We start from the raw sequence: 24,448 nt of genomic DNA, 5'->3' as shown, positions 1-24,448 counted from the left end.
CGACAAAATTACGACCATTTCTAATGCCTGTGGGTACCTTATTAATGCCCTTAAATTATCTTTTTGGGAGGGGGAGAGGGGTGAATATTATGGATACAAATTAAATAGAGACACAGACCTTTCGGTGATGAGCCCAGGAGGACAATGCCCACGGGCTGGGCTGCGCACACACACACACACACACACAGAATTGGGCATCGATCTCATGCCTACCTCTCCATGTCGCCACGAAAAGCTTTTAATCCCAAAAGCTGCACCGGCGATTAAGTAGGAAAGGGTCAGCATGTCCTGAGTGGGGTGATGGGGACCCAGAGGCGACTGGCGCTGCCATTACACATCCCTGCGATTCATCTGGCGCTGCTCTGCCAGGCTTCCCCGTCTCTGCCTGGCACATTAACAACGCTCAGCTGCCCCCTGAATCAGAATTCAAGGACTGTGCTGGAAAGGGGGAGGCGGGTCACTCATGACTTTTTTTTTTTTTACTTATATAGCGATGACATTCCATTTACTGCCCACTCTGCGTGCCCCCCACCAGCACGTGCTCTTACAATGCCACCATTCTTTGCCCATTCAATGCTCTGGCACCGTCTGCCTGCTGGGACGCAGATGGTTAATGCTCCGCTGCCTACTGAAGCACAGACATGCACGGGGAGTTTAAAAGCCAACTGAAGACCAATTGTTATATAAACATCTAAAAGTCACATACAGGAGCAGATCTCTCTGCCCAAAACGTGCAAACCAATGCCCCTCCTCCAACAAGTCACCCATATCCAAGGTGGGCGACTGTACTGTTCAGATTCTGCCGCTCTCCATACCTCTGCAACACCCCCCTCCCCCCAAAACCACCACCTGCTCTACTCAAGCCCACCCAGAGTGCCCCTGTAAAGTCACCTGAGTCCCTCCCCTTCCCATTCATCAGGCCCTCCAAGACTGCATTTCACTAAAAGGTTTGGGGTCCACCAGTGAAAATGTAAAAGTGGGACTTACTTCAGAATGGATGACAAAGCATTTGAGAACATAAATAAGTTACTGACAAAGAGGAACCCCATTGGGCAATGAGGTGGTGGGGCTGTGCCGAAGTTGCAATGGACTGGACGCCCCTCCTATCATCTTTATATTATCCCTTACCCCTGATAATGTCCCCGGACTCCCCTCCTATCCCCTTTATATTATTCCTTACCCCTGATAATGTCCCCGGACTCCCCTCCTATCCCCTTTATATTACCCCTTACCCCTGATAATGTCCCCGAACTCCCCTCCTTCCCCTGATAATGCCCCCGGACTCCCCTCCTATCCCCTTTATATTACCCCTTACCCCTGATAATGTCCCCGGACTCCCCTCCTATCCCCTTTATATTCTCCCTTAACCCCGATTATGTCCCCGGACTCCCCTCCTTTCCCCTTTATATTCTCCCTTACCCCTGATAATGTCCCCGGACTCCCCTCCTATCCCCTTTATATTATCCCTTACCCCTGACAATGTCTCCGGACTCCCCTCCTATCCCCTTTATATTATCCCTTACCCCTGATAATGTCCCCGGACTCCCCTCCTATCCCCTTTATATTCTTCCTTACTCCTGATAATGTCCCCGGACTCCCCTCCTATCCCCTTTATATTCTTCCTTACTCCTGATAATGTCCCCGGACTCCCCTCCAATCCCGTTTATAGTATCCCTTACCCCTGATAATGTCCCAGGACTCCCCTCCTATCCCCTTTATATTCTTCCTTACTCCTGATAATGTCCCCGGAATCCCCTCCAATCCCCTTTATAGTATCCCTTACCCCTGATAATGTCCCCGGACTCCCCTCCTATCCCCTTTATATTTTCCCTTACCCCTGATAATGTCCCCGGACTCCCCTCCTCTCCCCTTTATATTTTCCCTGACCCCTAATAACGTCCCCGGACTCCCCTCCTATGCCCTTTATATTCTCCCTTACCCCTGATAATGTCCCCGGACTCCCCTCCTATCCCCTTTATATTACCCCTTACCCCTGTAATGTCCCCGGACTCCCCTCCTATCCCCTTTATATTATCCCTTACCCCCGATAATGTCCCCGGACTCCCCTCCTATCCCCTTTATATTACCCCTTACTCCTGATAATGTCCCCGGACTCCCCTCCTATCCCCTTTATATTATCCCTTACCCCTGATAATGTCCCCGCACTCCCCCTCCTGTCCCCTTTATATTATCCCTTACCCCTGATAATGTCCGGGGGGGAGGGGGGGCGGGTCCCATTAAGCTGGAGATGGTCTCTAAGATTCCAGCATTATGAAGTATTATGTGTGAGGACTTCTTGGGGTTATGATGGCCACTCATTCATTCATGTAGAGGTGGGAATACATTTGCATTTTCAGAAATCCAACCCTGGGGACCCCGGCGACCCCCTGTAATCAGTAATGGGATTATTTTTAGGGATCTCACCTTGAATCCGATGTCCCCCTTGCAGCACAGACAGGCCAGCATGAGGAAGATGATGGTGATGAGCCCAGAGAAGGATACCGCCACCACGGCCAGTGACGAGGGCCAGGACAGCTCACTCAGCAGGGGTCCATCTGTAAGAAGAGAAGAGAGGACAGGTGACGTCTCATGCTGATCCAAAGGCTTCAAAGCCTTCTCAACCAATGACAGGAAACGCATATGCAAATTGGATTTCTGACTTCACTCGTTGGCATGCTCGGTTCATGCCTGTGACTCAAACAATCAACACCAGAGACAACCAAAAGGATCGAAAGGAAAAAATCAGCAGCGCCCATGAAGCACATAAATCCTTCTTTTGTTAATGGAAACATTGTGACATGCGTCATAAAAGCCAACGTTTCGTGGCCACGCAGGGTCCCTTCCTCAGGCTAGGTTCACACCTGCACTACAACGCACGACACCCGGGCTGCGTGTCCTGGGGGCGGCGCCATCGTGTGCTAGTGCACACAGTGATTGCCACGCGGCCCCATTGATTTCAATGGGGTGACATCCGCACGGCAATCGCTAAAAAAAACACACACGACGTGCGGTTTAGAAAATAATGGCACCCACAGCGGCCCGCACCTGGTTGACACCATTGGAGGGGTGACACCAAAACGACTGACAGTCATTTTGGTGTCACCCCCTCTGAAAAGTTTCGGGAGAGAGGAGGGGACCCAGCTGCCTACCTTATACCGCCCAGTGACTATCCCCTTCTCTCTCTGCTGGCGTCCATCACCAAGATGGCTGCGCATGCGCGATGACATCAGGGCGGAGTGTCACCCGGTAATCGCTCCAGGGTGACACCCGGCCTCGGGAAGCCCCTGCATAGCATACACACCTATAAGGGGGCGGCACACCAGCAACACACAAGTAACACCCCTATGATGTCATCATGATGTCATGTCCCACTAGAATTTAAAATAATCAGTTCTCCAGAAATTAATTTTGAATTCTGTTGGGACATGACATCACTATGACATCATACGGGCGCTACTTGCATGTTTTCGGTGTGTATGCTTTGCTGTTCAAGTCTCACTATGTCACCCTGAGGAAGGGACCCTGCGTGGCTTTTTATGATGCATGTGACAAATGTTTCCATAAACAGAAGAAGGATTTATGTTCTCACTTCATGGGCGCTGCTGATTTTCCTATCTATACATTGAAGTTTCGCCCGGCGACATCCATGTAATCACTGCGAGCACCGCTATTCTTTAAAGGTCGATGGCGCTGTACTGAGTGCAGCTGATCCACAATGTCAACACCACAGAGACAGCCGGGCAACTGGCATTTTTAAAAGGAGATCAGTGATGGCAGCCTACATATTGCTCTCACTAGGTATAGTGGCTGTGAGACCTCAATGACCAACATATAGTGAAGTTTAACCAACCATTGCCATGTTTAATATATATATATATATACTGGTGTCACCCTTATTCCATCTCAGTGCTGCTTATCTCCTGCATTCCAGCGATGGCTGCATGGCAATTCACAGGGCGGGTTTCCTGATGGTGACAACACTGGACCATGTCTGTGTAATGTGCGTTGAAATGGCCACTTGTAGTCTCTATCCTTCCCATGCGACAAGACAGAGCAACAATTGGGAGATGGGGACATAGCGTTGTCACCCCTTATGTAAGAAAAGCCATTCTCATGTATTAGACCGCAGTTAGCAATTCTGCCACTAGGTGGTGGTATGTCTGCAGGTGATGCAATGTTCTTCTATTAAATGGTTGTGATGTCACTTCCTGTCTCTGTGTTCATGTTTTCCAATAAAGCAAGAAGGGCTCAGCCATGTGTGCAGCATCATCTGACCAGTAAGAGTCTTATCTGTAGCGGCTTTCCAAGCGTCTGAGCTAGAACCTCCATGGCAGGATCACCAGGTACTATTTTAAAGAAAGCTGAAGATTTAAGGACATTGAAAATGACAATAATATGTTTCAGAGATCGGATTCATATCTACTGTACATGGTAGATCAAATATTTTGTAGCAAATTGACCTCCGGCCTCCCCTCCAATCCCATATCTGACCTCCGGCCTCCCCTCCAGTCTTCTATCTGACCTCCCCTCCTGTCTTCTATCTGACCTCCCCTCCAGTCTTCTATCTGACCTCCGGCCTCCCCTCCAGTCTTCTATCTGACCTCCGGCCTCCCCTCCAGTCTTCTATCTGACCTCCGTCCTTCCCTTCAGTCTTCTATCTGACCTTCGTCCTTCTCTTCAGTCTTCTATCTGACCTCCGGCCTCCCCTCCAGTCCCATATCTGACCTCCGGCCTCCCCTCCAGTCCCATATCTGACCTCCGGCCTCCCCTTCAGTCTTCTATCTGACCTCCGGCCTCCCCTCCAGTCTTCTATCTGACCTCCGTCCTCCCCTTCAGTCTTCTATCTGACCTCCGTCCTCCCCTTCAGTCTTCTATCTGACCTCCGTCCTCCCCTTCAGTCTTCTATCTGACCTCCGTCCTCCCCTTCAGTCTTCTATCTGACCTCCGTCCTCCCCTTCAGTCTTCTATCTGACCTCCGTCCTCCCCTTCAGTCTTCTATCTGACCTCCGTCCTCCCCTTCAGTCTTCTATCTGACCTCCGTCCTCCCCTTCAGTCTTCTATCTGACCTCCGTCCTCCCCTTCAGTCTTCTATCTGACCTCCGTCCTCCCCTTCAGTCTTCTATCTGACCTCCGTCCTCCCCTTCAGTCTTCTATCTGACCTCCGTCCTCCCCTTCAGTCTTCTATCTGACCTCCGTCCTCCCCTTCCCTCCCATATCTGACCTCCGGCCTCCCCTCCAGTCCCATATCTGACCTCCGGCCTCCCCTTCAGTCTTCTATCTGACCTCCGGCCTCCCCTCCAGTCTTCTATCTGACCTCCGTCCTCCCCTTCAGTCTTCTATCTGACCTCCGTCCTCCCCTTCAGTCTTCTATCTGACCTCCGTCCTCCCCTTCAGTCTTGCACAGTTGTACCGGCTCCCCACTGATGTCAATGCACACGGGGAGCTTCTCACAATGTGCATTAGAAGCTGAGGCAAGTCAGATAGAGCCCGCCTCATGTCTTGGCTGGAGGACTTCCAGCATCATCTAGCACTTTCCTCACCAGCCTGAATGTCCCTGGCCCCGCCCCTTTCATTCACTGGATTTCAGTTCTTTCAATCATGGAGGCTCAGCGGCACATGGGGTCTGCATGCAAATGAAGTCTGCTTAGGAACTCCCACTCCTCCAGACTGACATCCACCCATCAAGGCATTTTGATGTGCATAACTCCGCCCAAGAACCAGGCCACTGCTCGCATCAGGGGCTCTTAAGAGGAGTAATGAGGAAGGGTGTTGTGATGTTTTCGGGAAGCTATGAACAGCACCTCTGCCGGCCCCTCCCACCAGCCATCATCTGACTGCATTGCACAGAGAAGCACACATGGTAACTTGTAGTCTCCATTGGAATGTGGGTGACAACGCAGGAGACAAGGGCAGAGCGTTGTCACCTTATATCAGGAAGTGATTGAACAAGGGCCGTGATGGCAGAAGACACCGGAGGGTATAAAGGCTTCTTCTCACCATCTCCACTGAGCCCTTATAATGAAAACTGCAGATTTGAAAAGACTTGATCGCCTATATGTGAAACACCCGGTAACGGGTGTGTGCATTTAGCGGGTCTTTTCTGCCCGTGCGTGCCCGCTAGGGGGCGCGCGCGAGCAGATGCTGCAGTGCCGTCCGTCCGTTTTTTTACTACGGGCGGACGGCAAGAGGTTAACATATTAAAACTTCTATAAGATTTTGGTGATTTGGTTTAAATCTCCTGTAATAGGCGGTGAGCTATAAGCGCTCATTTACACGGAAATCGGCCGGCACGTACAGCTCCGTGCTGCGTGCGCGGCCGTATCGGGCCGCTCCCGGGAAGGACAGGTGCTGCGTGTGATTAGTACGCAGCCCCCGTCCTTCTCTATGGGAGTAGGCGGCCGTACGCACCCCATCGCTCACCCGTCCTGCATGTACGTGCGGGTGTCCGTACTCGTACGCTGAAAGGATGGATCCTGTCTGCGTCCCAGCCGGGACACCCGCACCCTTACGGACCTGCACTTGAGGTGAGCGTACAGCCGCGTACTCCCATAGCGAAGGACGGGGGCTGCGTACTAATCACACGCAGCACCTGTCCTTCCCGGGAGCTGCCCGATACGGCCGCGCACGCAGCACGGAGCTGTACATGCCGGCCCTTTCTCATGTGAATGAGGCCTAAATGATCGACTGCAGTTAAGCCGTGGAGTTTAGCTGCCGATAGAAGCTTGTCGGTTTTCATGCCCAATCCCACCATTTTATAACTGTTACGCCGCCCTACAGGTCCGTGGGGGTGCGGGTGTCCATATTTGTACGCTGACAGGATCCTGTCTGCGTCTTAGCCGGGACACCCGCACCCGTACGGACCTGCACTTGAGGTGAGCGTACAGCCGCATACTCCCATAAAGAAGGACGGGGGCTGCGTACTAATCACACGCTGCACCTGTCCTTCCCGGGAGCTGCCCGGTACGGCTGTGCACGCAGCACGGAGCTGTACGTGCCGGCCGATTCTCGTGTGAATGAGCCCTTAATGTTGCCATTTTTCTTTATTGTGACCGTTCTTCAATATAAAAAGGTAAATATTATTTATTATTATTATTCCTCGGTGTGATGCGCCACGTGATGTCCAGATTCCTGCGCTTCGTGTTGGTCATGGCAATACACACTTCTGACCACTAGAGGGGGCTGTGACCCAACGATGGGCAGCGCCTCCGCCAAAGCCGCCAGTGTAGGAAATGGCAGAAGATGGAAATTCTGATTCCCCCTTCCAGACAAGTCTGGTCGGCCATCTTTATCTCGATTAACCATTCGCATGCCTGGTTGTGGACAGTACAAGAGGCTGGCCGGGTCCAGAATCAGCTGTACAGCCATCATCAGTCCACAGGCCAAACGCAGGCGGAGTCTGGTCGTCGGGGACGGTCGGCGTCACAGATTCATCCGGGGCACTACGGCGACGTTTTAATAATCTGGGGAAATTCCTTCTTAAAAATTATTTTGTGCATTCGGAAACGCGTCTCTCTCCCATCGTAAAAAGCCAGAACTGCGCTACGTCCTATTAACTGAACCGGTCACATGGTACCAATGTGTTACTGTTATAAAATGACGGGATTGTGCATGAAAACCGACAAGCTTCTATCGGCAGCTAAGCTCCACGGCTCAACTGCAGTCGATCATTTAGGCCTCATTCACATGAGAAAAGGCCCGCACGTGCAGCTCTGTGCTGCGTGCGCGGCCGTATCGGGCCGCTCCCGGGAGGGACAGGCGCTGCGTGTGATTAGTACGCAGCCCCGCCCTTCTTTATGGGAGTACGCAGCCCTACGCTCACCCCAAGTGCAGGTCCGTACGGTTGCGGGTGTCCCGGCTCGGACGCAGACAGGATCCATCCTTTCAGCGTACGAGTACAGACACCCGCACGGACGTGCGGGACGGGTGAGCGTAGGGCGGCGCACGGCCACGTAGTCCCATAGAGAAGGACGGGGGCTACGTACTAATCACACGCAGCACCCGTCCTTCCCGGGAGCTGCCCGATACGGGCGTGCACGCAGCACTGAGCTGTACGTGCCGGCCGATTCCAGTGTGAATGAGCCCTAAGGCCCCGTTCACATATAGCGAATTGTCGCGCGATTTCCGCCGCGATATCGCACATTTTTGCCGCGCGATATCGCGAGAAGTCGCCGGCCAATGTTATTCAATGGAGCTGTCTTAACTCCATGTCGCTCGTCGCGGTCGCAAGTCGCTTCTACCGGACCCTTTTTTCGGCGGATTTTGCGCGATTTTACTTTTTTCCTATGGAGCCCGACGGGGAAGGTCGCGCTACCGTCGCTGGATCGTCGCTGGAACGTCGCCCCGAAAGTCGCGCTATCCCGGCCGTGCGGATCCGCTGCAAAAGGTATGTCGCTATATGTGAACGGGGCCTAAAAGGGAATGGACATCAATCTCGTATCATCTGCATAATTCTCTAGAGTCAGGACAAGAAATATAACATTTCAGTTTTGTTTCGTCCCGTGCAATATCGTATCATTATTGTGTGTAGCCTTCTATCCGGGGAAACATTGTATCACTCTCCCTGTGTATATAGAACTCAATGAGTCATCACAGCAGAGACTCCTACCTCGTCAGTCAAAGGTTTCAATCAGACAAAGGGGGCAGCAAAGCAAGCTGTCACTTCAATCTTCAACCAACAGTAGGCTGGAAATCATTTGTCATGTATTAAATGTTTATTAGTAAAACAAAAATGATATTTACAGAGCTGAGAAATTATTTTTATGCATTCTTAAATCGTAAACAACCGTGTCCTGATTGGAAAACAAACATGAAACATCCCTGTGCTGAGTCCCTGGGTCTGTACACCTGCTGTGCCCATTATGAGGAGCCCCCACCATCCCTGTGCTGCCCCGGGTCTTTACACTCGCTGTGCCCATTATGAGTTGCTCCCACCATCCCTGTGCTGAGTTCCCGGGTCTGTACACCCGCTGTGCCCATTATGAGGGGCTCCCCCCATCCCCTCTGCAAGCCATAGTCCTGACTGCACAGAATGCTGGAAGGTGATGCTGGTTTCCGCCATCTTTGCTCCCGGAATGGACTTATCACAGGAGTGCAATGATTTCGGGGGCCGGTACCGAGGCGGGAATGGGAAAAATGTGGCCCTTGGTGGGCGAAGCCGTGGCATGCTTGTGCTGCCGAATATCTAAGCGTCCTTTGTGCTCAGCAATGAGAATCCACCTCTCCAGAGACGGCAGTGAATGGGGAGGGGTGAGGGGGGGGGGGCGTACAGCTGTGTCATTACCATCTCAGGAACAGGAACAAGTGGCGCGATTATTGTACCGCCAGCGAAGAAAGAGCGCATTGATAGAGGGAAGCGTGCCGGGGCGCGAGGAGGAGCGGGGCAGGATTTGTGACATTACAGCTGGAGAGAACGAGCGACGTATACCGAGCGACCCAGAAATATCACATGGAAGTCACATCGCTCGATTGCGTCATGGCTGCTTTCCTTGTTCAGGTACTTCCTGTTACAGGGTGACAACGCTCTCTTCCTCTCTCCCAACTGCCATGTGTTGTCCCATTAGAAAATCGTTTTCATCTTTTCCTGCTGATCTCCCCCAGCCTCTTTCAACTGCACATCATTTCCTGATTGTGACCATGGAGGACCATATCTGCGCAATGCGCCCCTTGAAGTCTCCATCAGGGGAACGATGTGACGGGGATGACAACAGAGGAACACACTTAGGAGACAAGGATAGAGTGTTGTCAGTAAGTGCCTAAACATGGACAGAGCATTGTTACCCTATAACAGGAAGTGCCTGAACAAGATGGAGCGTTGTCGCCCTATAACAGGAAGTTTCTGAACAAGGACAGATCAGTGTCATCTTATATCAGGAAGGTACTGAGCAAGGATAGAGCAATGTCACCCTATAACAGGAAGTGCCTGAACCAGGATAGAACCAGAACAATGTCACCCTATAACAGGAAGTGCCTGAACCAGGATAGAGCAATGTCCCCCTATAACAGGAAGTGCCTGAACCAGGATAGAACAATGTCACCCTGTAACAGGAAGTGCCTGAACCAGGATAGAGCAATGTCCCCCTATAACAGGAAGTGCCTGAACAAAGGTCAGAGCAGTGTCATTCTATAACAGGAAGTGTCTGAACCAGGATAGAGCAGTGTCATCCTATAACAGGAAGTGTCAGAACCAGGATAGAGCAGTGTCATCCTATAACAGGCAGTGTCTGAACAAGGACAGAGCATTGTCGCCCTATGACAGGAAGTGCCTGAAACAGGATAAAGCAATGTCACCCTATAACAGGAAGTGCCAGAACAAGGTCAGAGCAGTGTCACCTATGGTTGCCACCTGTCCGGGATTCACCCGGACCGTCCAGTTTTTGAGTCCTGTGTCTGGGTTTCAGGCCGGCTGACACCCGGATGCAAGACCGTAAGTGTGGATACCGGTACTAAATTTTTTTTTACAGGTCTGGTTGCCTGAGGTCCCCGGGGACTTCGGCAGCCTTCCTGTGAGCTTGGGGCGCCTGCAAACAGGCACCAGCCCGCATGCCTCCTCCTCCGTCTTCCTGACACCACGCTGACCACCTCCGGACCCCTGGTGAGAATCCGCGCAGGCCGCCTGAGAGTCCGCCCACAGGCCGCCTGACAGTCCGCCCACAGGCCGCCTGACAGTCCGCCCACAGGCTGCCTGACAGTCCGCCCACAGGCCCCTTTAGGCCCCATTCACATGTAGCGACTTACCTTTGCAGCGGCCGGGATAGCGCGACTTTCGGGGCGACGATCGAGCGCGACCTTCTCCGTCCGGCTCCATAGAAAAAAGCAAAATCGTGCAAAATCCGCCGAAAAAAGGGTCCTGTAGAAGCGACTTGCGACCGCGACATGGAGCTAAGACAGCTCCATTGACTATCATTAGCCGGCGACTTCTCACGATATCGCGTGGCACAAAATGCGCGATATCGCGGTGGAAATCGCTGCCGCCTGAGAGTCCGCCCACAGGCCGCCTGAGAGTCCTCCCACATGCCGCCTGAGAGTCCGCCCACAGGCCGCCTGAGAGTCCTCCCACATGCCGCCTGAGAGTCCGCCCACAGGCCGCCTGAGAGTCCGCCCACAGGCCACACAGGGTCTCTGCTTTCAGGAAATCTATAACTCTTGGGGGGGTTGAAGTCATTTTCAGGCCTAACATGTGGATTATAAGCCGGCCCTGGCAGCGGAAGGGTTAATAGTTCTCAGATATACAAAGTGACGATTTTCAGACAGAATTCTCATGAAAAGTTTAATGACTGAAAATAAAAATCAGAAGAAGAATTTCCCCCCCCCAATCCTCTTAGGACAGAACAAGGAGCCGGCAAAGCGGCAATAATTCCCTCCGGAATCCCGAAAAACTCCCCAAAGCGGGCCGAGCCTCCGACCTCCACACGCCGAGACTCCGGGAGATCGTTCTTATCCTCCGCAATATATTATGGTTCAATCTCTCCAAACCCAGAAACACCATCAGAACCGAATCCGGGTCACCGATCCGATACAACATGTCCTATTGTGGAAATGTTACAATGACGGGAAATAAATCCAACACTTCTATACGGAGCTCGGTATTCATTCACTCTGACCTCCGTCCTTCCCTTCAGTCTTCTCTCTGACCTCCGTCCTCCCCTTCAGTCTTCTATCTGGCCTCCGTCCTCCCCTTCAGTCTTCTATCTGGCCTCCGTCCTCCCCTTCAGTCTTCTATCTGGCCTCCGTCCTCCCCTTCAGTCTTCTATCTGGCCTCCGTCCTCCCCTTCAGTCTTCTATCTGGCCTCCGTCCTCCCCTTCAGTCTTCTATCTGGCCTCCGTCCTCCCCTTCAGTCTTCTATCTGGCCTCCGTCCTCCCCTTCAGTCTTCTATCTGGCCTCCGTCCTCCCCTTCAGTCTTCTATCTGGCCTCCGTCCTCCCCTTCAGTCTTCTATCTGGCCTCCGTCCTCCCCTTCAGTCTTCTATCTGGCCTCCGTCCTCCCCTTCAGTCTTCTATCTGGCCTCCGTCCTCCCCTTCAGTCTTCTATCTGGCCTCCGTCCTCCCCTTCAGTCTTCTATCTGGCCTCCGTCCTCCCCTTCAGTCTTCTATCTGGCCTCCGTCCTCCCCTTCAGTCTTCTATCTGGCCTCCGTCCTCCCCTTCAGTCTTCTATCTGGCCTCCGTCCTCCCCTTCAGTCTTCTATCTGGCCTCCGTCCTCCCCTTCAGTCTTCTATCTGGCCTCCGTCCTCCCCTTCAGTCTTCTATCTGGCCTCCGTCCTCCCCTTCAGTCTTCTATCTGGCCTCCGTCCTCCCCTTCAGTCTTCTATCTGGCCTCCGTCCTCCCCTTCAGTCTTCTATCTGGCCTCCGTCCTCCCCTTCAGTCTTCTATCTGGCCTCCGTCCTCCCCTTCAGTCTTCTATCTGGCCTCCGTCCTCCCCTTCAGTCTTCTATCTGGCCTCCGTCCTCCCCTTCAGTCTTCTATCTGGCCTCCGTCCTCCCCTTCAGTCTTCTATCTGGCCTCCGTCCTCCCCTTCAGTCTTCTATCTGGCCTCCGTCCTCCCCTTCAGTCTTCTATCTGGCCTCCGTCCTCCCCTTCAGTCTTCTATCTGGCCTCCGTCCTCCCCTTCAGTCTTCTATCTGGCCTCCGTCCTCCCCTTCAGTCTTCTATCTGGCCTCCGTCCTCCCCTTCAGTCTTCTATCTGGCCTCCGTCCTCCCCTTCAGTCTTCTATCTGGCCTCCGTCCTCCCCTTCAGTCTTCTATCTGGCCTCCGTCCTCCCCTTCAGTCTTCTATCTGGCCTCCGTCCTCCCCTTCAGTCTTCTATCTGGCCTCCGTCCTCCCCTTCAGTCTTCTATCTGGCCTCCGTCCTCCCCTTCAGTCTTCTATCTGGCCTCCGTCCTCCCCTTCAGTCTTCTATCTGGCCTCCGTCCTCCCCTTCAGTCTTCTATCTGGCCTCCGTCCTCCCCTTCAGTCTTCTATCTGGCCTCCGTCCTCCCCTTCAGTCTTCTATCTGGCCTCCGTCCTCCCCTTCAGTCTTCTATCTGGCCTCCGTCCTCCCCTTCAGTCTTCTATCTGGCCTCCGTCCTCCCCTTCAGTCTTCTATCTGGCCTCCGTCCTCCCCTTCAGTCTTCTATCTGGCCTCCGTCCTCCCCTTCAGTCTTCTATCTGGCCTCCGTCCTCCCCTTCAGTCTTCTATCTGGCCTCCGTCCTCCCCTTCAGTCTTCTATCTGGCCTCCGTCCTCCCCTTCAGTCTTCTATCTGGCCTCCGTCCTCCCCTTCAGTCTTCTATCTGGCCTCCGTCCTCCCCTTCAGTCTTCTATCTGGCCTCCGTCCTCCCCTTCAGTCTTCTATCTGGCCTCCGTCCTCCCCTTCAGTCTTCTATCTGGCCTCCGTCCTCCCCTTCAGTCTTCTATCTGGCCTCCGTCCTCCCCTTCAGTCTTCTATCTGGCCTCCGTCCTCCCCTTCAGTCTTCTATCTGGCCTCCGTCCTCCCCTTCAGTCTTCTATCTGACCTCCGTCCTCCCCTTCAGTCTTCTATCTGACCTCCGTCCTCCCCTTCAGTCCTCTATCTGACCTCCGTCCTCCCCTTCAGTCCTCTATCTGACCTCCGTCCTCCCCTTCAGTCCTCTATCTGACCTCCGTCCTCCCCTTCAGTCTTCTCTCTGTCCTCCGTCCTTCCCTTCAGTCTTCTATCTGACCTCCGTCCTTCCCTTCAGTCTTCTATCTGACCTCCGTCCTCCCCTTCAGTCTTCTATCTGACCTCCGTCCTCCCCTTCAGCCTTCTATCTGACCTCCGTCCTCCCCTTCAGTCTTCTATCTGACCTCAGAAACTGCAAAACGCAAAGACTGACGGAGCTCCGCGCAGCTGCATGTTAACAATATTCAGCAGGTGGCAAACTCGACGAGTATTCTGAAAACGCTATGCGCGCATGCGCACCGCAACTGTACAGAGCTCCGGTCTTTCTGAGCACCGTCAGTGAGGCAGTTGGAGATCTCGATGAGTTGGAGCTTTCGATAGAACACCGGCGTGCGTTGGATTCACTGCCCAGGTTCCTCTCGCACGCTGAGTTGAGTTTCAGCACCGCGGACAGCTCCCTCCCCAATAACTGTGAGGAGGTCGGGTTGATGATTCTGCGGGCCTGATGGGAACTCTCCTGCGATAAAAGGGATTGATTGATTTCCCCCAACCCCCCCCCCGCCACGTGGTGACGGGCCGCCGCCCAATCACAGGATTAACTATGAATTGCATTTGGGAGCAGCGAGCGGGAAAGCCGGCCGGTGCTGACCCACAATCCCCAAACCCGCAGACCTTCCGGAACTCTCCAGCAGGATACAAGAACTCGCCGCTGATCCAACGGCGGATATTGTCATCGGCGGGATGAGGAGGTACGAGCAATTAAAGGTCCATTACGCCCCAGTAACAGGAAGTACCATTCATGGAGTCAGAGATCCTTCAAACACTGGAAGAGTCCCGACATGGAGGAACCGGATCTGTCTCTTCCAGAAAACGGGGTCAGAGGATCCGGCTGATACTCACTCTCCACTCCCCCAGTGATCAGTCTGCTGCAGGCAGGAGGAAGCATTTCCTCAGTCTCCCCTCCCATCAGTCAGCTGCAGGCAGGGGGAAGCATTTCCTCAGTCTCCCCCCCCCCCAGTGATCAGTCAGCTGCAGGCAGGAGGAAGCATTTCCTCAGTCTCCCCTCCCCCCTCCCCTTTAAGCTGCCTCGTGCGTTGTCACCTCCATCCCTCCCTGTCGGTTGGTGAAGGGTTAAGGATCTGAGGACGGAGGCGGCTGATCAGAACCGCCGCCGCAGCATTTCCAGCCACAGACAGGACCGTTTGGTTTTTATTTATCTTCCCTTCCAGGAAGGAGGCAGCGGACGGACATGACCGGCTCCCCTCACCCCCCCTCTTAAGACGGGAGTACGAGAAAAGGAGGAACGCAGCACGGAAAAACGATAACTGCAACGCAGGATTGCTGCGCGGCGCGGAACTGCAAGAGGGGCGGAGCAAAGCGCGGTGGAGCTCGCGGTACCGTCTCCGATCCATCCACATATCATAGTGTTCAGTGTATTCCTTCCATGCAATGGCGGGCCGAGCTGTCCAGGGAAAGTGACAACGACGGGTCAGGACAAACTAACACTACCAGGGGTGTAATGACTGTGCGGCGGGTATACAGAGGGTATTTGTCAGGTATACGGCGGGTATATGCCAGGTATATGGCAGGTATACAGAGGGTATATGCCAGGTATACGGCAGGTATACAGAGGGTATATGCCAGGTATACGGCAGGTATACAGAGGGTATACGTCAGGTATGTGGAGGGTATATGTCAGGTATAAGGCGGGTATACAGAGGGTATACGTCAGGTATGTGGAGGCTATATGTCAGGAGGGTATACGGCAGGTATACAGAGGGTATATGTCAGGTATACAGAGGGTATATGTCAGGTATGTGGAGGGTATATGTCAGGAGGGTATACGGCGTGTCAGGTATGTGGAGGGTATATGTCAGGTATACAGGATTGGGGATAAAGCTTCAGTGAAGACACCTTTTTGAATTCCCCTTCCTGGGGGTAGATTTCCTCTCACTTCCTGTTGTCCCAGGGACAGGAAGTGAGATTAAATCTTTCTAAATGAGGATACAGACAGCAGTAAAAACCTCACAGTGACCCGGTAGAAGAGGTGGGCACCCCTGGTCTGCACGTCTAACAAGAGCCAACTTCCTGTAATGTACCTACAGAACTGCGAACCAGACCCAAAAATGCGGGCACTGCTCGTCGGCATGAGCGTGGCAGCATTACAACTAGGGATGCACCGATACCAATTACCGAGCACCGGAAGACCCATTCAGGAAGCCAGGTGGCGTGTAATGGCTGATTAACAAGAAAGCCGTCCCATACGAATCCCTCAGTGCGGATCACTGTCCCCCTCTCTCCTCCGCATGTCCAGCCTGTCACCCACGGGGACTCTCCAGCCGGTCCGGGCGCTGCATCATTACACGGCGCCCGGCTTCCTGATTGCCCAGCTTCCCGACCAATCGGGAAGCCGGGCAGCGCGTCATTACACACTGCCCGGCTTACTGATTGGCCGGGAAGTCGGATCCATGCTCTCTCATCACAAGTGACATGAGAGCATGGAGGCGACTTCCAGGCCAATCAGGAAGCCGGGCAACGTGTAATTACACGCTGCCAGTGGCGTAACAATCACCATAGCGATGGCATGTGGGGGATGCTGGCTGTCACAGACACAGCTCAGCAGCGGCCACGGCGCATTTCCCCTCATAGCCGCTGCGGAGCTGTGTCAGTGACAGCCAGCCGCTGCGGCAGATGAGGGCGGTGTTCGAAATGGAGGAGGCGGGGCCCGCCTCCTCTTACATCACTGGCCAGTGACCTAAGAGCAGGTGGGGCTAGTGATGTAAGAGAAGGCAGGGCCCGTCGATAGCAGAGCAGTCGGGGGCCCGGCGACGGAACAGGAGTCGGGGCCCGGGGACGGAACAGGAGTCGGGGCCCGGTGACCACAGAGGCGCTGACAGGTAAGAGATCTCAGACCCTGCAGAGCCCACTATAGAGAGTCTGTGGTGGACTCTGCAGGGTCACTCTCCGCTGGGGCTCTGCAAGTGGCATGACTAGCAATCACGGGGCCCCATACAAAATTTTGCTATGGGGCCCTGTGATTTCTAGTTACGCCCCTGCTCGCTGCCCGCCTTCCTGATACAGGAATTATCGGGCTAGCCCAAATAATCGGTATCGGTACTAGTATCGGTATCGGTGCATCCCTAATTACAACCACCCCTGCTGTGCAGTAATACCCTGTTTCCCTGAAAATAAGACCTAGTATTATTTTTGGGAATTGCTAAAATATAAGACCTACCCCGAAAATTAGACCTAGTTGTGACCATTCCCAGGGCCGGTGGTGGCATAAAGGGGGAACTTGAAGAGCCGAGGGAGAGGCAGGAAAGAATCAGCGGTGCCAACGAAGCCGGCGCTAGAGGCAGCACCGGAGGGAGCAGAGCCGATCACTCATTGCCCCGATCACCCTATTTTTGCACATGAATACATGTAGACTTTTCTACATGAATGAATGTGGATTGTTGTACATTAAAAAATAAGACCTACCCCGAATATAAGAGCTAGCCCGAAAATAAGACCTACCCCGAATATAAGAGCTAGCCCGAAAATAAGACCTACCCCGAATATAAGAGCTAGCCCGAAAATAAGACCTACCCCGAATATAAGAGCTAGCCCGAATATAAGACCTACCCCGAATATAAGACCTACCCCGAATATAAGAGCTAGCCCAAAAATAAGACCTACCCCTACAGACCTAGTGTGTTTTTTTTGAGCCAAAAAAAATATAAGACAGTGGCTTATTTTCGGGGAAACGCGGTAGCCTCCGAGTCGTATGTATGTAAGTCGGGGACTTCCTGTATATATAACAGAAAGAGATGCAGAGTACACATATGACTATCTCCTCTGCTCTGGCAGCTGCACTCTCAAAGGGCGATACCCCCAATTATCACAGCATGACTTCTGGTCCGGAATAGATGAGGCGAGAGGCGACGGCGCTCACCGGAGAAGGAAACGTTCACAGGAAGATGAACAATGTACACAATGTACCCACAATGATTAGTTACCTGTCATAGTCGGAGCCCTTGTTACATTAATCCCCAACAATCCGAATACTTCCTCAGTAACAATCCTCCGTGGATGCGGCTCCTTGATGTTGACGCGTTTTAGTTTGCTGCAGAATCAGCACTGGTCCTGACTTCCTGTTTATAAAGAGAACGATGCGGTAAGTGTTTTTCCCCGTAGTTCTCTTTAGGGTCACGGGAGGACATCTACTAACCTCCTCCCGTGACCCCAAAGCTCAGTATATAGCAGGCCAGTGCCCGCTATATACTGAAAGCGCCGCAGCCGGGACGGATCCTGACAATACTGTCGGGATCCACCCAGCTGCGTGAGTGACAGCTGGCCCTGCCTATCTAGAGGCAGAGCCAGCTGTACCCGCCCCCTCCCCCGTCTGTTCCTCCACTCAGCACTGGAGGATCGGAGAGGGGGAATCCCTGTTGGGAGTGGTGACTGACAGTCACCGCTCACTGCAGGGAGGCGATCGGGAAGTGAGAGGATCGGCGGCATGTTTCTGCTCACTTCCCAATCGATAGAGCCGACCTGTGACAGCTTCTTTGTCACCGGTCGACTCCAACTATGAGGGTGAGTGGAAATCACTCACCTCATAGTTCTCCTTTTAAGGGTGGCTCCTTTTCCGTGCAGGGTCCTATGGAGCCACCCTTGTGTGTGCTAGTAAGCTGTGTGTGTCCACAAATACAGAGACGCAGCAAGCCAAGACACCCCCCTCTGCCCTTCTCTGTCCTCCGTTTTCCAAGCTAGTAGATGAACAGTTGCTGCAGTCTGCTCTGTCGTTTGTACTGGACAGGAAGTTCAGGGAAGTCGAGCTGAGAGAGTTGGAGTTGCTCGGAAACATGATGACTGGAAGTGGTTGTGATAAAATGTAAAGAAACTCTATGCTGGGTGATGTATAATTAGTTCGATCCGGATTCATTATTGAAATAAAAGGTCTGGGAGTTTAATACTACTTCCCTGCCAGTCAGTTTGTTTATAGGACGCTGATTGCTTGTGGCCAGCGAGCTCACGGATCAGGGCGTCACGTGCATGTGACCTCACGGGTCCTGTGCATGCGTCACTGCCCGGAGAACGGCAGCTGTCAATCAACACCTTTCAGAGAGGTGCCGCTCTCCATCATCGGGATTCCGCATGGAAGGATTCTTCTTGGTTACATTGTAGACCCCGTTCACATTGAACGATTTATCGCGCGGTAATTCCCGCGATATCGCGGCAAATTACCGCGCGATATCGCGCTCCAATGCAATCCAATGGGGCAAAGGGTCCTGCTGTCGCGGGTCGTGTGTCGCTACAGCAGGACCCTTTTTGGAGCGGATTTAGCCGCGATTCAAGCTTGCTCAATGCAAGCTTGAACGCGACATCGCGCGGCAAATCTCGCGATGTCACGCAAATATACAAACGCGCGATTTGCATATCGCGCAGTGGGAACGGGGCCTTAGTTATTTGATATTTATTATCAGCAGATGATCCCGCTCGGCTTTTTGCCTCATTCACACTGGAACCGGCCGGCACACAGCTCCCGTGCTGCGTGCGCGGCCGTATCGGGCAGCTCCCGGGAAGGACAGGTGCTGCGTGTGATTAGTACACAGGCCCCGTCCTTCTCTATGGGAATACACGGGGGTGGTTTGTACTGGTGGGCTGGTATTATTAAAGAAGAGCTAGTTGGACCTTTTCGGGTTGAAGATGAACTCCAAATAAACGCCCAAACCTCCTGCCAGGTTTTAGAAGTCACTTTCTTCAAGCCGTGGTCCAGGAAAAAGTCTGACCATGATATGTATGCAGGACAATGCTCCATCACATGCATCCAAGTCCTCCACTGCGTGCCTAGACAGTAAAGAATAATGACACGGCCGCCGTCCTCACCTGAGCCAAACCCTACTGAGGACTTGCGGTGGGGTTTACGGTGAAGGAAAACAGTGCACCTCTCTGAGCAGTGTCTGGGGGGCCGCGGTTGCTGCTGCACAAAAAGTTGATGGCCAACAGATGAAGAAACTGACAGACTCCATGGATGGGGGGCTGAGGACTCCATGGAGACTCCATGGATGGGGGGGCTGAGGACTGAAAGACTCCATGGATGGGGGGGCTGAGAATGAAATGAATCCCCAAAAATACAACTTGCCTAATATGCCTAAATATGTATACACACAGACATAAAGAGCAACGCTCACGCACAGAGACAGGAGCAGTACAGTCACTGTGCAGCACTAGGTAGCAGCAAGTCAGCTACGAAGTTCTCATGTCTGCCAGGATGTGCACATATGAAGCAGAGATGGTTTAAAACAGCTGATACATAAACACACAAGAATAAACATAAAACACTACTACGTTACCTTCAAACAGGGTCTGCAAACCATTTATAACACTGCCAGGTAGGAGAACCTTTTATATATAATATAACGAGGACACAAATTCCCACAGAATTCAGAGGCAACCGCATCAAAACACCCAATAGTGACAGATCACAAAGTTCAATGGGGTCTTCCATGCACAGCAGCTCTAGCAGTGTCCCGTTTCAGGCACGGCAGCTCTAGCAGTGTCCCGTTTCCGGCACGGCGGCTCTAGCAGTGTCCCGTTTCAGGCACAGCAGCACTAGCAGTGTCCCGTTTCAGGCACGGCGGCTCTAGCAGTGTCCCGTTTCAGGCACGGCGGCTCTAGCAGTGTCCCGTTTCGGGCACCGCGGTTCACAATGTATTCATGTTTACAGACGAGGGTTTTGGAATATAACAAATGTTGTAAAAATTATTAAAAAAACATAAAGATACAAATAAGGAAAATATGAAAACACAACAGAGAACAATTCTGCAAACTTTGCAAGTGGCCGGAAAAGGAAACAATTGTCACGGTTCCTCACATCCTTTGGCCTGGCCATTAAAAAGGAACGCGGCCTTCAGAGTCAGGAGGCTGGAATATTGCCTTACATGGCGTGCGCACACGGCGCGCTCCGATGTCAAAGAAGGAACAAATCAGAAACTCAATTCCCCTTTAATCCGCATTGCGTCACCCCCTGCCGATAGGTAAAGCAGGTTTCTCACAGTGCGGAGCTGAAGCCAAATTTTGGGAGAATATAACCCGTCAGCTTCTTTTTTTCCCCATCTGTGTCCCATTGGGGAGATTTCACTTCCTGTCAGATAGCCGTAACAGGAAGTGAGGGGAAATCCATCCAAAAGAGAGGGAAATCCCTGATCTTCGTGTCTCCCCATTGGAGGATTTCCCATTGATTCCTGTTCTGGTGACAGCCCAAAATTTGGGATTTTCTTTCACTTTATCACCGGGACAAGCACAGAGGGTGAATCTCTCTAACTGGGACACAGACAGCAATAATAACCTGGCAGGGGGACTAAGCCCCCCACTCCGTCCAAAACTAAGTGTAGCTTCAGTTGTCTGATAGCCACAACAGGAAGTGAGAGGAAATCCATCCAATCCCTGATCTTGGTGTCCCCATTGGAGGATTTCCCTCGAAAAAAAGTTTAGCTTCAGTTGCACTTTAAGAACTAAACAATGGCAGAAAAAAACAAAAAACTTTATTGTCCAGACACGCGGCGGACACGTGGTTTCTTTTCCCGGCCATTAAACCTATCAATTTGACATCAATGATTTCCCACTTAGCAGAGGCTGAAAGCTTTCTATAGTGTGCACAGCCGAGGACGCCGAACCTCCTGGGCGCAGCCGCACAGACTCAGACTGAAGCGGTTGCGTTTCCAAAACAAAGCTTTGCATCTATTAGTAGATTTAAATGGCCGCCAAGGACCGTGGAAAGACAAACCGACGGCAGACGAGGCAGATACATGTAAATGGGGCTCGGACGCCGCTAAGCGCCGTTTGTATCTAAAGATAACTCGCAGAACGACTCCAATACAAGGGTTAGAAACACCAAGAATCTCTATCAGGAACCCAAATGGTTTCCACCACTTATACCGCGATCAGCCATGACACCCGCCGAATACCGAGTAGGTTTGCAAGTGCCGCTCTCAGGGAATCTGCCGCTCCAGGCAAACGCCTTGTTTGCCTCGCGGCAGATACGCCCCTGCACTAGACCTCTGAAGGTGTGCTGTGGTCTCTGGCACCGAGCTCTCAGTAGCGGATCCTTGAAGTCCTGTAAGTTGTGAGGTGACCCGTCCATCAGTGAGCCTTGGCCGCCCATGACCCAGCCAGCGATTTTCCTTCCTTGGAGCACTTTTGGTCAGTCCTGACCACTGCAGACTGGGAACATCCCACAAGAGCCGCAATGTTGGAGTTGCTCTGACCCAGATGTCTAGACATCACAATTTGGTCCCTCAAATCCTCCCACTTGTCTATTATCTCTGCTTCCAACACATCAACTTCAGGGACAAAATGTTCACTTCCTGTCGAATATATCCCCCCCACTTCCAGGTGCCATTGTAATATATCCCCCCCACTTCCAGGTGCCATTGTAACCAGATAATCAATGTTATTCACTTCGCCTGCCAGTGGTCAGAATGTGATGGCTGATCGGTGTATATGTGTGAGGGGACATGGCCGACATGACCAGGGCCATAAACTCCTATGATGCCAGAATCCTTGTCTCCTTAATGGCTCAGAATGAAAGCCAGAGAACTCACTGATGGTTTCAGCAGCCTCCGATCGTGGAGCTAAGTGGGAGGTCCGCCTTCTTTAAAACTGCCTGAGCAGTCCAAACACTGGAGGAGAAGGAGCAGCTTTAGGTTCTTTGAAAGTAACTCACTAAAAATGAAGCTCCGCCCCCTCTGTGTTTCTACAGTTCTAGGATAGCACAATGGCTGCTGATTGAAATGGAAAGGGAATAACATTGAAAGTCAAAAATTCTTCTGCGGCCGATATACGGACTATACTACTAAAAGTCGGGGGGGCACCTGCCCATCACACTTTTAGGCTTGCTGGTAGATCTGGCTGGCCCCAAAGTTTGAGCTGTGAAGGCTCTTATGACTCTCCTAAGCAGCTCATGTTCCTCAGTTGGGAAGTAGTACATCCGGCGCTCACATTGGGATACAATCCATATTCAGCGGGAACTAAACAAATAATGCTACAATGTGATGCCGATGAAACATCCCGCCCCTGACAAGACCAGCCAATGGGACACTCGGGTGAGGATTGGGGGTTTTAGATCTACCCTTGGGGATGATAATGGGCATTCCCAATCAGAAGTCCGGTTCCCTTTCCTTTGGCTGAACTCCCTCTAAATGAAGATCCGACACGGAGTACACAATAATTCTCCAGAATGTAGGAAAATCTGTGCGCAATGGAGGGCGCGCCTTCTCTCTTCTGATTGGTCTGCCAGTCGCCCTGCACAATGAACTGCGGTGGGCGATAGTGGCGCAGAGGACGGGCAGACGTCTATGGCCGACCATATTCTATATAGTATCAGGGGAATCACTGTATGTAAAATCCCAATCTGCCTGAATTTCAGCATGAAAAGGTGATAATTATATTATATATATATTGCAGGTGATGGAACAGGGGCAAAGTTCACGGTCAGCCGGAGTAAGCAGACGGATAATATCATCATCATAATAATAATAAAGCTGCATTCATTGGACAACTCAGAATATAACAAAGTTTTACATTCATTCCCAATCTCAGATCCCTCCGCATGCCAGATCCCTCCGCATGCCAGATCCCTCCGCATCTCAGATCCCTCCGCATCTCAGATCCCTCCGCATCCCAGATCCATCCGCATGCCAGATCCCTCCACATCCCAGATCCAACCGCATCCCAGATCCATCCGCATGCCAGATCCAGCCGCATCCCAGATCCATCCGCATGCCAGATCCCTCCACATCGCAGATCCAACCGCATCCCAGATCCATCCGCATGCCAGATCCATCCGCATGCCAGATCCATCCGCATGCCGGATCCATCCGCATGCCGGATCCATCCGCATGCCGGATCCATCCGCATGCCGGATCCCTCCGCCTGCCGGATCCCTCCCCATCTAACCGCATCCCAGATCCATCCGCATGCCAGATCCAGCCGCATCCCAGATCCATCCGCATGCCAGATCCCTCCACATCGCAGATCCAACCGCATCCCAGATCCATCCGCATGCCAGATCCATCCGCATGCCAGATCCATCCGCATGCCGGATCCATCCGCATGCCGGATCCATCCGCATGCCGGATCCCTCCGCATGCCGGATCCCTCCGCATCCCGGATCCCTCCGCATCCCGGCTCCCTCCGCATCCCGGATCCCTCCGCATCCCGGATCCCTCCGCATCCCAGATTCCTCCACTGTTTTATCACCTGCGGTGACCTTACTAGGAAGATAGAAATGTATCACAAGAGACAAAGTAACAATGGTCATGACAGAATGTACTCTCAGCCACACATATAAAATCTAAGCAAGTGCTAACAATGACCTTCTGTCATCTGCTCCCTTTTGTCTGTTTCATATCATAGAAAGTATTTTTTGCTGTTAAAAAAATTCTAAAATATATACACAATAAACTCCCCGATGATGCGGCATCCACGGGGATCGGTAGATTCTGGATAAATGTAGTTTCTGGTTACTTGAGAGTTGCTATTACAAATAGGTCTAACTTATGCCATACCCCATACTATACCCCCATTTCTTGTATGGGTGTCACAGGGACAGGAAGTAAGGGGAAATCTCCCCAATGGGGGTAAAAAAAAGAATGTAAAAACCTGCCAATAATTAACTGCCCCCACTCCGTCCAAAAACACACAAAAAATGGTTGGAGTTAGAGGTTAACACCGGGGTGGGCAAACTCCAGCTGTGGCGAGACTACATGATGCATCTGTCTCTGGGATTCATGCCTGTGGCTGTGAGAATCTCGCAATGACTCATGGGATTTGTAGTTCCACAACAGCTG

The 24,448-nt window shown here is 52.3% G+C and overlaps 1 protein-coding gene across 1 annotated transcript in view; it reads right to left on the bottom strand.

Moving 5' to 3' along the window:
- LOC108797162 (serine/threonine-protein kinase LMTK1-like) overlaps window positions 1-24,448 on the bottom strand; it is a 45,508-nt gene that overhangs the window by 18,700 nt on the left and 2,360 nt on the right. The window contains exon 2 of the mRNA XM_018568733.1: window positions 2,425-2,555. Within this exon, the coding sequence (XP_018424235.1) occupies window positions 2,425-2,555 (131 nt within the window). The remainder of the gene's footprint in view (window positions 1-2,424; window positions 2,556-24,448) is intronic.

The sequence above is a fragment of the Nanorana parkeri genome, unplaced genomic scaffold, assembly GCF_000935625.1.
Source record: "Nanorana parkeri isolate BGI_ZX_2015 unplaced genomic scaffold, ASM93562v1 scaffold1237, whole genome shotgun sequence".
Taxonomy (NCBI): domain Eukaryota; kingdom Metazoa; phylum Chordata; class Amphibia; order Anura; family Dicroglossidae; genus Nanorana; species Nanorana parkeri.
This window is presented reverse-complemented; position numbering and strand designations above follow the sequence as displayed.